This window comes from Denticeps clupeoides, chromosome 1, assembly GCF_900700375.1.
Source record: "Denticeps clupeoides chromosome 1, fDenClu1.1, whole genome shotgun sequence".
NCBI lineage: Eukaryota > Metazoa > Chordata > Actinopteri > Clupeiformes > Denticipitidae > Denticeps > Denticeps clupeoides.
The window spans coordinates 26,554,777-26,572,417 of record NC_041707.1 but is presented as its reverse complement, the minus strand read 5'-3'; the positions used below and the strand labels follow the sequence as shown (position 1 = coordinate 26,572,417).

Sequence of the window (17,641 nt, the reverse complement as noted above, 5' to 3'; positions counted from 1 at the left end):
TTTACTGACCACGATTTCTTGACAACCCAAGTCTGCCCCTGATGACATCTGCCCCTAACGGTCCCAGTACCCAAGCCATTTTTGTACCTTCTCTGTCCTTCCATCTTTACCTATAACATGACTAAGACTAATAATAACTAAAATGACAGATTTATGCAAAGACTAGACTAAAACAACTCGCAAAGCACATGCAGTCCAAAAGAGTTGGTCCATTTCCATGAATCAGAGGATCAGAAATTGGGCAAAGTCTCCTCTCAAACAAGTGTGAGATTTCCATATGGTTCAAAGACTCTATGGTGCCCTTTTTTAATTATGGGGACCACCATCCCAGTCTGTCAATCCAAAGGCACTGTGAATCTCATCCACTCCTGCAGCTTGCAGGCTATGAACCATCACAAGAGTGATGCGGTCAGATAGAAAATTATGAAACAAAAAAACAGAAAAAATGGTTAAAAACAACTATTATATCCATTAATATTCCTGTATTAATGTTACTTCAGAAGTCACCTACCTTCCCAGTGGATTCTGTAGTCAGCTCCTCTGGTCTTGATAGGCCAGCACTTATGTCAGTCTGTAGGAGAGGGGCTGGCCTACAGCAGACCATGTAAACCAAGACTGGCAGCTCCTTTAGAATGTTTACTGCCTCTTTATGGGTCTCACCAATAAGGGGAATCCCATTGACCTGGGGTATAAATGAATCACTGGCACACATTTCAACTTCCAGACACCAAAGCTCTATTTATCTATTTTATTTTAGGAATATGAAATGTGCCTTTACTCTTTTCATTCACACTGATAAGCATAACCCCTTTATATAAATAAATGTGTCATAGCTTGAATTTCCATTAAACAACTGTTGGGACTAAAACAACTCTTACTTCCAGTAGTTCATCCCCACTGTACAGTTTCCCACAGCAACCCACTGGACCCTCTGGCAGCACTGAGCGGATGTAGTGGTGCCCACCATTTGCCTCTAGACTGATACCTATCCCGCTACCCTCGCTGAACTTCTCCACCTGAGCCACCTGTGCAAAGAGCACAGCTTTATTTTGTTAACCAGGATAATCAATGCATGCAAAAACTGGGTTCCATGTACTTACCACAACTTCATTGCTGGGGCCCAGAGCATTCTGCCACTTCCTTACCAATTCACCCTCTTCTTCTGCTGTTAATGTAATACCTTATAATAAATAAGATGAAAAAAATAAGATGATAATAAATAAGATGAAAAAGAGAAGACGAGAGGGATTTGATCAATACATTGATGTACAAGAATATTCTGTGAGGGTGTAACAGGTAAAATGAAACATTTTGGGCTTACTGCCCTGTTAGAGTAAAAACAAGTACTTCAAGCTATGTTTTCAGCAGGAGACAAAGGAACCATAATTACAAATTATTCTTTGCTCAATGTAAAATATGATCGGCCACATCCAACTGCTGAATACTAAACTTCAAAAGGGAATATTAAACAAACATAAGGCATTATAAATCATGTAAAATCAGTTAATTCTATCCATCACACACACACACACACACAAAGTTCTCCTACCATCTTTTTCTCTGCTGGAGTTATCTTCATTTCCAGCTTGAAGTACGTGTTCAGCCAACACAGTGTATGATGTCTCATCTAATCAATCAAAAATGTCCCGCACGGGTGTGTCAATATTCTGACAAATCACAAAAGCTCATCCACGCGCTACGAATCTTAAAGGTATTTTTCCCAAGATGACTGATCTATATCTAGGTAGCGTGTCCCACTTCAGACACTGTAGACATTATGTCTGCCAACATCCAAATTCCCAAGAATTGGGGGTAAAGTACAAGGGATCCTAGCCAAATTCACAGGTATTTTGCTGTGGAGGGTCTATTTCACCTCACTTTCATGGCTGGAAGCACTTTGCTCAACCACAAGAGGGGGTGCAGTCATACCGGGGGAAAAGGACTCAGACTCGGAAAAGGAAGAGACTGGGGTCAACCACAAATATAAATTCATGCAATTCGGCTCCATGGTTATGTTGCATGCTTAATGTTTGGTTTTTCCACAGCAAACCATGCTGACAACCAACCACAGCCACGGCCACAATCAGCCAATGTCATGGCCATGACCAAGCAGAGCCACAGTCAAGCATATCCCTGCCCATGGCAAACCATAGTCATGCTCCAACCAAAGCCAGCACAAGGCTCCTTGGTGCAGGAGTTTCCACAACACGCACCCAGACCGGTGCTGGGGGACACCAGACCACCAGAGGGTGTGTGGTCATCCTAGGTTATGACGCAGACCCAGAAGACACCAGGGTCAACCACAACTGTAAACCTCTGGCTCCATGGTTATATTGCCTGCTCATTGTTTGGTTTTTCCACAGTGCTGCTAGATTTCTTTTCCCACACACCTTGCCCTTGCTCGATCTTTTTGACCGCCTTCTCTACAACTCTTCTTACCATGAATGTTGAATCCACAACCACAAGAATGTCTTGCCCTCCAATACAAAATCCGCCGAGGTGAATGACCCACGCCGCCCCCGACTTCTCCAAACAGCTGTCTTCCAATATGCCAACTTCACGTTGACTCCTGAACCTTCTGCATCCCTGGGCACATGGCTTCTCACCACGGATCCCACTCCTCTCAAGCCCAGCATCGGTGCACGCTCCACCCCAGTGATCCACACTCCTATGCCTTCTGTAGCTTCCCTACACTCCCAGCAATGCATCTCATCTGTTCCTGCCGCACTAGCTCCACCGCCTGAAGGAGTGGCCTCTGTTCAGCGTTCTAATACATCATTACATCCTTAACACTACTCACATCATTAACACTACTTAATGTGAGAAGAGAGAGATTCAACTAACGCTTAAAACCGACAAAAAATATACTGAGTCTACCTTGTGTGGTGTCTGTATCCTTTTGAAGGTCTCTGGAGGGAATTGGTGAGGGTTTAGGTTCCATGGTAACATGAGGACTGGAGGTGATGATGGGAAACTCTTCAGGATGAAACCCCCTTCTGACTAACTTTAGGTGCACAGTCTGGCCCGTTTGTCTCAGCACCTCCACTGCTTGTTGGTTGGTGTAACCCTGGATGTTAACACCATCCACCTGCAGAGGGTGAGCATAGAGAAAGACTCATAAATGACACACAAGGCAACAAGTCATACATATCAACAATGGATGCATCTAAGAAGGATCCCAAAGCACAATGAAAAACTCACACCCTCCATAAACTGCACTCAAAGAGGAAGACCCATCAGAGAGCTCATAAAACAACTCACACTAACACTTCCACCAAGGAATTACTGTCAAACTGCTAACATGCTTTCTATTATTGAGCAGCAAGAAACACACTTCATTTGTAAAAGTGTTATCATACGTATTGTAATCCTTTCCAATACTCACTGCAATGATCTGGTCCCCAACGTGGATTCGGCCATCCTGCTCCACTGCACTACCCATAGTTATGCTTTTTACAAAAATACCAGAGGGCTCTGCAACAGGAAATTAAAAACAGCAAAGGTTACTGGCTTTACTGAGAGTCAGAGATCAAATAATAAGTGAAGGAGAGACCATTCTTTACCTAGATTCTTGTCTCCAACATAGCCAGCAATAGTGATGCCTAGCCCTTGGGCACTCTTCGTCAAACTCACATTGAAGGCATCTAGGTCCTCTTCTTCATAACCCTGAAAAGGGATAAACAGGCTGAATAAGGGCTGTGCAACAGAAAAGAAAATGATAGGGAAGATTGGAGTTTCTCAATACCACTGCACACGAATCCATCTAATCAGACTGCAAAATGATTCTTCAGATAGTCACTGTTTGGGGAAATTAGAAAGTCAATAGCTACAGGCCATGTAACATCCTTTTGTAGCTTTTATCAAAATCAGTCCAGGATGAAATAAAAACCTTGGGGGTGATCCCAGAGCAGGATTGATATTCACTGGACCATATTAACTAGTAGAGTATTCTAGTTCAAATGATTTTGTGTAGGATTTTGAGTTGGGATTTTTTTTTAAACCACACTTGAGAGAAGGCCTGAAATTAAGCACATTCTGGAATAATGATGTTTGATTCTTTTGAGAAGGTGACTCCTGCACCAGAGACCGTGGAAGAAAAAAAAATCTGTAAGCCGGTGAGCAGAAAGTCATGATTTTGAAAATGAAATGTAAATATTGTGACCGAAATGATTTGTGTTTTAACTTTTTTAACTTGTTACCTGCTGTTCTGAGACAGTAGGCAGCACCACTGGTGTGACAGAGGCTTCATCCAAATTTCCCCGGGTGATAACAAGCTTCACATGATTCCCACACTGCCTGAGGACCTGTGCAACCTGCTCACTTCCCATTCCGTAGAGGTCTGTGTCCCCAATCTTCAGGATGTGGTCCCCACTACGAAGACGCCCATCCTTGGGAGTGACACAACAAAGACTTTAGTTGACTGCTATGCCAAGTCTATCAGGGCTGGACCATTTGGCAAAACTCGTAAAAGGCTCAGGTTAATTTGGTCAATATGGTATGTGTATAGGGGGAAAAGAGTAAACAATGGATCTAACTCTGACATCATAAATGTGATAAGAACATACAGAGATATTTTCTGTGCCAGTACACAGCTCTTTGAGAGAAAAAAATATACATGAATTTAAAATAATTTCAAAATTAATCTGATTGAGCCATTCAACTTTGTGTGAACTCTGATGACCACAGCTGTACAAATCACATATGAAATGTTCTTCAGACTTCAAACTCACTTGGTCAGCAATTCCACCAGGAAGAATGGTCTTCACAATGACACCGGTTGTTTTTCCACCTACAATTCCAAAACCCAGTCCTGTACCATCGTTCACAAGCTCAATGGTTTCCACATGAGTCCAATGGGTCTAGAGTTAGCACATAGCACAAGAAATGTGTCAACATGATCCAAGCTGCATAATGTGTGCATGTGTGTACTGGGGTCAGCTCATTCCTTTCGGAAATTGATATCATGTGGAATGAATCATGTTCAGAATAAATTGTTTTTAACTCTTTTTTTCATTCAGTGATTTCTTATGGTTGGCATCACATCTTCATGGTCATCAGAGATGTGGATGTAAATTAGGGCTGAAACGATTATTCGAATATCTTGAATTATTTGATTACAAAAAATATTCAAGGAAAATATTTTGCCTCGAGGCTTCGTTTAGCGCATTTCAAAGGTTTAAGGAGGCGAGATTTATTGGAGGAAAATGAAGATACCAGTGTGCGTAAAAGGCATAAAATGTCTAAAGTGTGGGACCATTTTACGCTGCATAAGATGGACAACGTAGTGCGGGTATACACTGTAAAATGGACCCGGCTTACCATAAAAGTACTGCTACAGCACCTTAACCGAAAATATCCTCACGTAAACCGCACAAGGTATCATATTTTTATGATTGCTAACTAACATTAGTGCTTCTTAGAACGTACAGTATGTACATCATGAATGTTTCACAGAAAGATTGATTAAATGGGCTTTGTGAGGAATAACAGCCAATTGCTTGCTCATTTTAAGAGGATTTTCATGTTGCATAACACACTATTGACAGTTGTTTAAAAACGCAAAAGTATGAAAATCTGATTACTCGATTAAAAAAAAATCAACAGAATAGTGGATTCCCAAAATATTCGATAGTTGCAGCCCTAATGTAAATATGGTAATTTTGTGACTTGCTAAACCTGAAAGATTGTTTGTGTGTGTGTGTGTGTGTGTGTGTATATATATATATATGTGTGTGTGTGTGTGTGTGTGTGTGTGTGTGTGTGTATGTGTGTGTGTGTGTGTGTGTGTTTGTACACTCACTGCATTAGAGTGAGCAGACAGTGTGCTGGCTGCTGAGGGTGTACGAGACAGCACTGGGCTGGCCAGCTGGGGGATCGGTCCTCTGGCCACCACCAGATGCACATGCTCAGATGGTCTCTGTAGTAGCCCAATGGCCTGTTGGTGTGTCACTGTCTGGACCAGAGGCTGACCATTAATGGCCAAGATCTGGTCTGCTTCTTTCAGTCGGCCATCACTGAACACACAGCATCAGTAAATGTTTTATGAATTAATTAGCTTAATAAATTAATTAAGTATTTAACGTCACGAAAAAAAGGTTAAAATGTCAGCCACTTTCATGATCTAAACAGGTATGTCTATACTGCTGCTATTAATAAAAGCATTGGCAGTTTCTTACCAACAGGTGATGCTCCCTGGCTGTATCTCCTGCACGAAAATTCCAAGTTCTCCTCTGTTCTCACTACGCAGTCCGACAACACTGAAGCCCAGCCCCACAGCAACAGGCTTCTCAAGTTCAATGTGTGTCACGTACCGACCCTGAAATTCCCAACAACCAACAGTCAAAGCGGTCAGAGTAGGGCTGGTGTGATACTCTCATCTCCAACCATCTCTGTGTAGTATGTTGTTTCACAACACTGTGCAGCCACTGTTCTCTTTCACAGAAATCGAACAACTGCTGCAGAATTGGTGCCATAAGATACATTCACCTCATGTCAGGAAAGTAGCAGCACTGCTCTTAAAATTACTTCACAGTGCAAAACTTATAAAGGGACAGAAGCGGCTTAAAATTTAATCAAAAATACCTGAGCCATAGACCGGATGATCTGCTCAAGCTCATCAGGGGTTGGCTTGCCATTGACCTGTTTATTAGATCCATCCTTATCAAGATGGCTGCCATTCTGGTTCAGAGTTGGACCCTACAAACAATGAAAGAATGTTGCAGGCAATGTTACATTGCTGGGAAAAACCCTGCTTCACTATAAGTCCAAGTAAATAAAAAAATAGATGTAGAACTAAGGCAGGGGCTTCATAAACATTTACACAAAAAGATGATTTACAAAATCTCAATTAAAAATCTAAAGAATAGGTGTAATCTTTAATGGTAGATGCCTTGTTATCCAACAGTCATTAGTCTAATCCTTTATAAGAAGGATAAGAATGCTCCACAACCCCACTGCCTCTGTAACCCCACCTCCTCTCTGCAGCATGTGGTGGTATATTTTGGGTTTACTAGGTAGTCGTGATATATTTTTAAAAATCACCTATCATGAAAATTTTACTTTATGAGACAGATAGATATAAATAGATAGATTGATATACATATAGCCCGGCCGGAGTTCACCTAGCCCAGGGGTGGGCAAGCTTTTTAGCTCAGGGGCCACATTGACTTAATATTTGACAGACCAGCCAAGCCAGCACCATATGCATTCATATCAGACATAAACATAAAAAGGCATTACAGTGTTCATATTTACCCAATTGCAGAATTTACTGCAATTCTGCATAAGGGGACCACTAAGACCTATATAAACAGCAAAAATCAATGATGCTGTCATAGTCCTGTTGTATTATTCAGGGGTTATGCATGCATGTGCCACAACCTGTATATACATCCAAACTCACATGAACCTCTGTGAGCTTTGTTGGCCTGTACTGCTAAGAGGATTAAAGTTCCAGTTTGCTTGTTGCACATATAAGAAATTGTTTCTGCCCCACTTCACTCCCACCTCCCTTTCTTTCTCTATGCCCACCCCCATTCTGTTGCCATGGCAATGGTACAGACTATTCAAGGCATGTTAGTTATTGTAAAACAAAACCAGTATGATTAGCCCTAATTTAAATTCAAGAACAAATTACATTCCTGTTGCAAAACAGTTAAGGTGTAAGAAGCCAGCAACTTTGCTATCACGCAGCTATGCTTTGTCGCACCATCTCAAACTCAAATGTTTAACTATTTTGTTTAGCCCTTCTTTTATTACTTTCCAAAGTGTTTTGATTACTGATTTAACAATAATATCAGAGTAATTCATAGAGAAGTGGCCTCACGTCTGTAAATGATATCAAAGAATTCATAAAAGCCATTTTGGCTGTTCAGAATTGCTGGGATCTTAAGAGGAATGTAGTTCAAATTCAGCAAAAAGGCAAAGTAAAGTATACCAGATGGATTCTTTCATAATCAACATTCCTCCCATATCCTCAACTCCCACTGCATAACTCAGATACTTCCCCATCTACACACCACCAGAAAGGCCCAGTCACTCCATAACCCCTCATCTCCATCTGAGAGCATCACCCTGTAGGAGATGTAGGAGATCCCAACTCCAGCTTGCTGCTCCCTTTCTTCATATACAATATTATCTAACTACTTGTACACTCACGCTCTGCTCTGCTTTTCATTGTTCAAGTAGTCATTCACATGTGTTCTATCTACTCTAGGGCCAAAAATGGTTCAAAGGATAAAAAGATACAAATTGAGTAGATGATTATAACCACGTTAAAGCACATACTTCAGAGACTCCGTAAGAGGTCAAATGAAAAAGAGATAGCCTGAAATAAACCAAACCAAAGCTGTACAAATCTAATTGATCACACAAATAAAAGACAAGACCCTGCAAAAAAAATAGGCCATTACATAATTCAGCTGTCATGCTAGCAATGAGCTTCTAATTAACCCACTGTTTCAGACTCCACAAGCTCAGCTTTTAACAAACACAGGACATAGAACCATGCTGATTTAACAAGCAATAGTATTAGGCATAAATAAACAATGTATAAACAAAAACATAGATAGAAAAAATGCTTTCTGCATGACTGATTTCACTGTAACCTGACACGTTAGGTCACAGTGAAACATTTCAAATGTTTGAAGCCAAACTTTTATGATTTTGATTTTGCTCTGCAAATTTTTTTGTTCTACATCTATAATGTAAAAGCAGTCCTACAAACAAACCAGCCCTTTTTAAGACCCTTTTATTGTAAAAGTAAGGATAATGTTGTGTGAGTTAATTATTTAAGGTCAGCTTTTCATCTTATTCATTAAGGATTAAATTACAGAAAGCATTTTATCCAGATTTTTTCTAGAACATTAAATCAACCTGTCTTCCTTGCTGATCTGTATAAAATTCAGCTAAATGCTACAAAAGTGTTACTGTTAATGTATATTTCATTTGGGGTATACAATGTTCATCTGATACAGTGTTTTATTCAGTTAATTTCTCTTCAAGGTCTGACAGTGTCCATTTTGAATGTGAGATGGCGTTTGCACAGAGTCTCTACACTATAAACGGGAAACAAATTGGCTCAAACCGACAAGACAGTTCTAGTCAACCAGCAAAAGGGGGCATTTGAGAGGGAGACTGGGAAAGCATAAGGTAGAAAGTGGAAAGACAGGGAAAGGGAAGTCTTGTGCTTAATATCAAGCCACAACAATGCAGTTAAAAGGCATGATGAGCAGCTCATGCTTAGGATAAGCTCTGTTCTGTTCTTTGTTTCAAAATCAGCTCGTTTTCTGACGAGGTTCCTCTCACCTGCTCGTTGATGTGCTGGACTGACTTCTGTAATGTCAGAATCTGGTGGAAAAGTGAGCTCTGTAAGACAGTCTTCAGCAGGCTCAGCTTCTCCTCAGTGGGCAGCTCCCCCCGTTCCTTTAGCTTAGCCTGGAGGCGCTCCACTGCCTGTAAGGCACGCTGGGTATCTGCAAATCATTGCATATTTCAGTGACAGGTTAGGGCAACTTCTCTGAGTTGGAGAAAAAGCATACTGGGGTATAAGCAGACCAAAGTGTATCTCTAGTGGGATATAGAAAAATATGAAGACACACCAAGAATCAATAAATTGCATTTATTATGAGATATAAGTCTTTAAAATGTGGGAAACATGGCAAAGCAGCCACTGTGACCACCACACATGTGGGCACCATAATTTCCCATGATAATGTAGCAATTGTTACCCTGGCAATGATCAGATAACTGGGGTCAACTGAAATAGAAAAACTTAATTATCACAACTATAGTTTGCCAAACCTGTTTAGAATAAAATAGCAGTATTTGAATAAGAATCCTTGTGGTCATCATTAACATCAGTAACATTTATACTGTATTTTTAGAATCAAAACTTAACAAGAAGACTGCTTTACCTTGCAATGGCACTGGTGTGAAGGCTCATAATAATAGTACGGCTGAAACGATTATTCGAATAACTCGGATGATTCGATTACAAAAATTCTTTGCCTCAAGGCTTTGTTTAATTTGTCACCAAAGTCCATCTATTATCACACCCTCGGTTTAAATCAAAGATTTAAGGAGGCTAGATTTATTGGCGGAAAAAGAAGATACCGGTGTGCGTAAAAGGCATCAAATGTCTGAAGTGCTGGACTGTTTTATGCTGCGTAAGGTGGACAACGTAGTGAAGTGTATACATTGTAAAACGGACCCGGCTTACCATAATAGTACTTTGTCTATGCTACAGCACCTTAACCGAAAATATCCTCACGTAACTGCACTTCTCCAAGGGGACTCGGAACTTCTACAAGGTATCGTATTTTTATGATTGCTAACTAACATTACCACTTCTTAGAACTTTTGGGCAAGTTTATAGCATTTGTTGTACATCACAGTGGCACAGGCTTGCACATGCATTGCACACACATGCACTAAGACAAATTCTCTCTCTCTCTCTATCTATTTTGCACATAACATTGCACAAAGACAAGCATTCCACCTACCTACCTCACCTGGATACAACTGGAAACTGAACTGTATTGTTTAAATTGGATTATTAGTAATACTTGAATTGTTTATTTATATTTTCTTTTTACTATTTTGTACCTTTATACTTTTTCTCTTTATTCTCAGATGTGCTATAGCAGGGGGTACACCCCTTTGTCCTTTTTTTAATTAAAATAAAACTAAGAAAAATAGGCTAACATATGTTTCATAGATTTTTTTTCCACAGAAGAATTGATAAAAGTGAGGAATAACAGCCAATTGCTTGCTCATTTTAAGAGGATTTTCATGTTGCATAACACACTATTGACAGAGTTGTTTAAAAACGCAAATTAATCAATTACTCAATTAATGAATGAAAAAAAAAAAAAAAGAATACTTGATTCCAAAAATATTCGATAGTTGCAGCCATGTAATATAGTGAAATCAAGTACATGTTTGTGGTACTGTCTACTAGTTAAATGTTCATTTCTGGCTGCTGCAAACACTTTTCAGACTTAAGATTTGGCTTCCACAATAACATTTTCCATCTATGCTACTGCTTTTGGCATTTCTAGGTAGTTCTAGCAGCATGCTACATCTTATTTTGACTGATTTAAGACTTGCTTTTATTTAAGATTTCTGTGTCTGTGCATTTGTGCAAATGTCATGGCCTCTAGCATCTTGAAAATAATTCCCAATCTAGCACACAATATTGGTTTAGCAATGTCCTAAAAACGTTTTAAACTAACAAATAGAACCTCCCTATATTACATTGTAGAATTGTCATGATACTGCAATCTGAAACTCGATATAATAAGGATGGTACTTCTTTGTATTTTCAATACTACAAGGGGGGGAAAACAAACACATACAATTTACTCATTTTTATTTAATTTTTTTTTTTTTTTTTCAGGGTATAGCTGCCTAAGCTCCACCATCAAACATGTCAAATCTGCCCTTCTCCATCCCCAAATTGTCCTGTTAATGAGGACTGGTTGAAAGGACTTTCAGTAATTTCTCTGCCCACAGACCATGACTAAATCTTAATAATGTGTGCACCAGTTGTAAAGCTTTGTTCACAAGGAAAAAAAGCTCCTTTCAGATCAAATGCAAAAAAAAACAACTGAGGTGTCTCACAGGGCAGATTCCACACCATTTGACAACTGTAATAATATAAGGTTGACAATAACAAGGATACATTTAAACATTTTATTCCAAGCATTTCCAATAAATTTTGTGGTGTGAGTGGTGTGGAGTAGCATTGTGAACATACGTACTCACCCATAGTTTCAATCATCCTTTATGTTAAACAGGATGCCAGCTCAGGAGAAAATCTTCAAAAAAAAAAAAAAAACAGAGGTATGAAACTTTTGTTTGTATTGGCCACATGTGGTATGTCTTTTCAAACCTCACTTACTAACATTGTATACTTGAGCAAGACACGTAATCCTTTCTCCAGGGGGACTGTCCCTGTAACTACTGGATGAGGGCATCAGCCAAATACAAAAAGTTAAACAAAATATACAGTTACCAGTCAGCTATACTCAGGCTTTCGAGGAAGGAGATTTCCAGGTTTCATTGCTATTTCATTAGACCAATGTACGCAAAAAACATGTACACTACCAGTCAAAAGTCTGAACATACCTACTCATTCATTGGTCTTGTAGTTTTACATTATAGAACAAAACTGAAGACATATGACATTGAAATAACACTCATGAGGTTATGTAATAAACAAAAATACTCAACAATGCAAAAACATTCAATATTTCAGTCTCCCCAAAGCAGGGATCTTTTGCTGCGATGGCAGCATTTCATTCTTTGTCTCTCTTCTTAGACAACAGGGATGATTTTCCAACAGTCCTGAAGGCTCATGCTAAACATGTATTATTTACTCATGATATTATTCACCCATGAGCATCTAATGAAGCAGCTTTTTATTATGACAATAGTAAATAAAGCAGTCATGAAGGTAAAAAGAGATTACTTAAAAAATGATTAAACAAACATACTTTGTTTTTCCTGCTAGAAAAATACGAAATATGGTTCTTGAGTCTTGACTGTAAGTGCATGTTTACAGAATTTTTCTCAGGAATCCATTGTGACTTACAAGCAGAAGTTACAGGGACAGTCCCCCTGGAGCCACTCAGGGCCACTCAAGTGTCTTGAACAGGGAAACAACGATTAATTTGCCTTACTCACTAGACTACTACCACCCAATTTTCACAATAAGTGCATTTTATATTTTTAAGCAACTTTAGGGTTATTAATTTAACAGCAATGCTGATTTCATTCGACTTCATTCTGGTTATTATTCAGAATGATTTACTGTAATAAACAAGTTACATATTATTGAATATTAACCCACAGTGTAAAGACAAACTCTGTGTACTGTAACTGCCAGAAACCAGCATTCTGGCAGCAGGTACACTGAAGCATTACTGTATGTCAATGTTAATGTGGCCTTCGTTTTCAACTAAAGCTCTTATTAAGATCTGCTAATTGTCTTTTTTGGACATGCTTTAATTGTACTTGACACAGCAAGTACAATTATTTTTAATAGAAAAATAGCCGGTAAACTGGAAATATATATATGTGTGTGTGTGTGTGTGTGTGTGTGTGTGTGTGTGTGTGTGTGTGTGTGATAAGCGGAGGAAGACTATGGCGATGCCTCATTGTCTTGTTTTGCCCTGGATTTAGGGCAGGTTAGTAATCCGAAACGGTGTAGGTTTGTTTATTTCTCTGCCTGCGTGTTCACATTGTCCGGTTTAAGAGTTTTACGCCTCGCCTGTAAGTGGCTTTTAATATAAAGCCGCCACAGAACGAACAGATACAGGCGGTGCCATGCTCTGTCTTAACACGACACGTATTAAGATGTTGAATAGCATGAATCGGTCTGCTAAGATACACGGTACCTCCAACACTGCATAGCACACACACACACACACACACACACACACACACACACAGTCTGAGATGCTGCCATTTCCTAAAAGCAGAGACGACGCAACGCCGGATTATTCCCATTGTCCGCTCCCGGCCCGTAGCAGGATCCGGCCGCGCTGGGTATCAACAGGCTTCCTAGATCGCAAATAATCTCCAGGGAGTTTCTAGTCAAGAAATAAACTCCTGTAAAGTGCCATAACGCTGGCCGACACACTCGTACCAGTGTGTAAAAGCGCCGGGTGTGGAGAGCGGGCCTCTGTTCTATCAGCCAATTGTAACTGTCGATCGAGAAACTTTATCCTCGCGTAGGCGGTGGCCAAAGTATCGCGACTTTTCCAAAGACAGAAACAAAAGCGTAAAGGAAACGGAAGACTTACACCCTCGCTTTTCCCGCTCTTGAGGAGCCGAATACTGGACGCCAGCCTTCGGCTGCGCTCCTCGGGCGCACTGAGTGGCGAAGTACTGTGCGTAGCGGAACCCGATCCGCTACAAGCACGTATTACGCAGTCCGAGCCGCCTGGATGAGCCTGAAGCGCCACTGTGTGGCTGCAGTCACTAGCAGGACCCCGACAGCCCGCTGTGCATCTGAATCAGAGTCCGGGTTCCACGGAAACCGGCCAATTTAATGTAAAGTTGTCAGCACGTTCCACCTGATGCATTGGAAGACTTCATCTAGCTTTTAAAATGAAAGAAACTGCGTAAATATTGAAGCCACAGAACGGATTTATCAAACTCTGTCCGCTTCGGGTCTAGTTCTGATAATCACGTGCCCAATGTTGGTGCTGGATATTTTGACCAGTCTGTGGTTTGCAGCCCCTTAAGCAAAAATAGTTATCCAGTGTGTGTTCCTAGACCCTTATACCTGCATGGATTTAGCAAAACTAAGCTCCTCACATGCACCAATGTGCATTGGACTACTTTTGGCAAACTCTGACCTCTGAAGACTGAAAAAAAATCTGTAGTTTTAGAGATGCTGTTTAGCCATCACAATTTGGCCCTTGTCATTTACATTTACAGCATTTATCAGACGCCCTTATCCAGAGCGATTTACAATTAGTAGTTACAGGGACATTCCCCCCCTGGAGCAACTTAGGGTTAAGTGTCTTGCTCAGGGACACAATGATAGTAAGTGGGATTTGAACCTGGGTCTTCTGATTAATAGGCGAGTGTGTTACCCACTAGGCTACTGCCACCCTTGTCAAAGATGGAGGAACTCTGTTATCTTCATCTGACCATTGCATAATTCCAAAGCACCATCCTCATGCTTAGACCAAATGCCCAGTGTGTTACTACAGTATGCACTGAAAAAAGAAAACACTGGCTAAACCTAAATGAATTGAAGTAATCTGTCACACTTAATTTAGCATTGCTGTAATGTAAATAAACCAAACAAACCTGCTGTCAGTAGATTAGTAAAGTAAAAAAAAATGATTTACTCATAAGCATAAATTAGATTTTTTAACTACTGTAATAACAAAAAACATTAACCATACAATAACTACAGTTTACATTCTTCAGTGTGTATACTACAGAAAAGCAATTGAACCCATATTTGCTGAAACAATAGATAAGAGTACTACTTGTATTGCTTCTTTAATCAGTTCTTTAAACACTTTTTACAGCAATGCTACAATAATTTTAAATTATTGAAAATTGAATGAAGCTTAGGTTACCGAACACAGACTAATTATTGATTAAAAGGTTCCTCTCTATATGTATGAAAATATTTGATTCATTAATATCCATTTACATCTACCATTGTCCAGCTGGCTACTATCATGAACATTGTCTGGAGTTTTGACCCATTGTAATGGACCAAACAATTGTTTTGCCATGAAAAATTAGGGCATTTTTAAATTACCATACAGTTTTGATTGGTAGTGTATACAGAGGCAGGGAGAAAATCTAGGTTTCTTTTATGCAAACATGAAGGCATGATTTGAGCATTTCCTGGAAACTGCATTATTCTGCTGTTTTCAACTCAGGAGACAAAACACCTACATTCATATCCCACAGTACTTCATTGCTTTAATAAACTAATTTTGCTACACATTGTGTGTCCAGATGATATGAAGCCAACAAGTATTTCAGGAAAGACACAGCTTCCAAAAGACCTCATTCGCTAAAATATTAATGCACCAAGCCCCTGAGACAGACTATTTTTTCCATCAGGGGTTTTAAGGTTCCACCTAAAGCTAGAAGCCTGAAGAGATAATGTACTCTTCAAAAGCATTGCAAAAAAAAAGAAAATAGTTGATTGCTGAATTCTCCTGCTTTTCCTACTTGATAAGCAGCAGTTAAACAATCACAATTTAGGATATTTACAGGATTATGTTGATTTTCAATGGATTCAATTTCAAGTTTTCATAAAAACATACATGAAAAGTAACTAAAATGCACATAAAAGGATTATAAAAATGGTATATACTACAACAACTCTCCTATTGCCTTTCAAGTAGCCCAAGGACACCCAAGATACTTAAAGGTAAAAGGCCTTTGAGAAAAGGTGAGATTTTAGGAGGTTCTTAACGGGACAGGGCATTTCAGATTTCAGAAGGAACTGTTTTCCAAAGAGAAGGGACCAATGTCTTGTAAGACAGCTGAAGCTACAACACCCACGGATGTTGATGCTCATGAAAAAAAAAAGAGACAATACGGTTTAGGAAAAATGGATGCAAGAGCGAGACAAAAACAATGACGAAGCAACGATAATCCAGCACTGCCAGTTTAAATAGGGAGTGCATCATCCTGTTCCGCGTTCCTACAGTCATGTGTGCGGAGTCGTGTATCAGGACTTGACGTGACCTGGTGGGCCAGAGGCACCTTAACGTTACAAACTATACATGATGAAGAGCAGTGGCCCCAACACAGAGCCAGGAAGCACTGACTGATACTTGCCAAAATATTTTATTACAGAACAGTTGTAATATTAGAACGATGAGATTGACAGCCAGTGTCATGACGGCGAGCTGACGGGGGAAGGAAGCGCAGAGGCAGGACATGCTGGGAAGGGAGTTTTATTATAAAATAAACAATAAACACAAATAAACAACGGCGCAGTGGCCAAAACGGGGAATAAAGGGGAATCAACATAAACTAGCCTGCAGGCGTGTGGCGATTGCCAGAACTGAAAATACACACATACACAACAGTGCACTAACGTCCACAAAAATGCCGTCCCTCCCGAAGGGCCTGAAATCTCCACACACAATCTCCACACACGCACACATACACACAGAAAGATAAAAAATATTAAGAACGATATATTAACATATTTTATTGTAAAATATATTGTTGGAGTCATGCTGAATTTAACCACATAAAGACATCATCACCATATAAAGATTTCATAAGTTTGTTTTTTCTGAAACAGATTTTCTGGCTGTAAACCTCGCTGAACTATATCAATACAGGTATGGCAACCTGCTGAGCAATACTGCAGGTGGAACTTACAGTTCGAATAAGGAGATAACTTCAGTGTTGTGTTTTATTTTGTGAATTGGTTATTAGAGGCCGCTTGCTCCAGTCAAAGAATCTCCTGCCGCCCCCTCACCCTGTGGCCCTTACTCCCCGCAATAATCCCTGGGAACAGAAAAATGATCGGTGGCAATGCAATCATGATGTCAGGGCAGCATGGGCACATGCTGCCATGGGAACACTGTATCAAAAAACGCCACTGCTAACACTGCTAAGTGCTAATCCAAATGGTTGTTCATTTAGGAAGTGAGGTGGTAACTACGCTCTCTTCAAGGCTGTAAACCATTCCTTGAATGTAGAGATTTACGACTAGTAGGTGAACTGAGGTAGGTGAACTGAGTCCTGAAACTCAAGTGAAGACAGTGTCTGTATGTTCTGTTGTTGAGTATATTTACATTTTCTCCAATAAATTCACAGCTCATAAATCTATCCCTGGAGACACTGGTGATGATCTGGTGATACCGAGGACCGATCTGAAAAGGGGCTACCAGACATCTTCTTCTTCAGCCTTTGGCTGCTCTCTTCAGGGGTCGCGAGAGTGGATCAACAGGTCTGGCTGTTCGCACAATTGCCATGGCAAAACTTTATTGTGATTATTGTGAATAAAAAGATTGTATTCATAGTTGGGGTCCTAGTGAACCGGAATTGATCTCTTCATCGATGGTAACTTGAAAACACGTTGTAAGTCGCTCTGGATAAGGGCGTCTGCCAAATGCAGTAAATGTAAATGATA

General features: G+C 40.0%; 1 protein-coding gene across 12 annotated transcripts in view; it reads right to left on the bottom strand.

Annotated features, from left to right (window-relative positions):
* The window catches only part of mpdz (multiple PDZ domain crumbs cell polarity complex component), a 63,845-nt gene extending 49,899 nt beyond the window's left edge, over positions 1–13,946 (bottom strand). For 9 of the 12 annotated variants that reach the window (XM_028989144.1, XM_028989169.1, XM_028989183.1 and 6 more), the window contains exons 1-15: positions 13,809–13,946; positions 11,767–11,819; positions 9,307–9,473; positions 6,583–6,696; positions 6,177–6,316; positions 5,801–6,014; positions 4,731–4,859; positions 4,200–4,388; positions 3,564–3,666; positions 3,386–3,474; positions 2,878–3,088; positions 1,550–1,627; positions 1,101–1,180; positions 879–1,025; positions 512–682 (exon numbers count right to left, since the gene is read on the bottom strand). In XM_028989144.1, coding sequence (XP_028844977.1) covers positions 512–682; positions 879–1,025; positions 1,101–1,180; positions 1,550–1,627; positions 2,878–3,088; positions 3,386–3,474; positions 3,564–3,666; positions 4,200–4,388; positions 4,731–4,859; positions 5,801–6,014; positions 6,177–6,316; positions 6,583–6,696; positions 9,307–9,473; positions 11,767–11,782 — 1,848 coding nt within the window. In that variant the 5' untranslated portion in view covers positions 11,783–11,819; positions 13,809–13,946. Of the gene's footprint in view, positions 1–511; positions 683–878; positions 1,026–1,100; positions 1,181–1,549; positions 1,628–2,877; positions 3,089–3,385; positions 3,475–3,563; positions 3,667–4,199; positions 4,389–4,730; positions 4,860–5,800; positions 6,015–6,176; positions 6,317–6,582; positions 6,697–9,306; positions 9,474–11,766; positions 11,820–11,902; positions 11,965–13,808 lie in introns of all 12 variants that reach the window. The other 3 variants (XM_028989153.1, XM_028989160.1, XM_028989200.1) reach the window with 3 other exon arrangements.
* Positions 13,947–17,641: the final 3,695 nt, after the last annotated feature.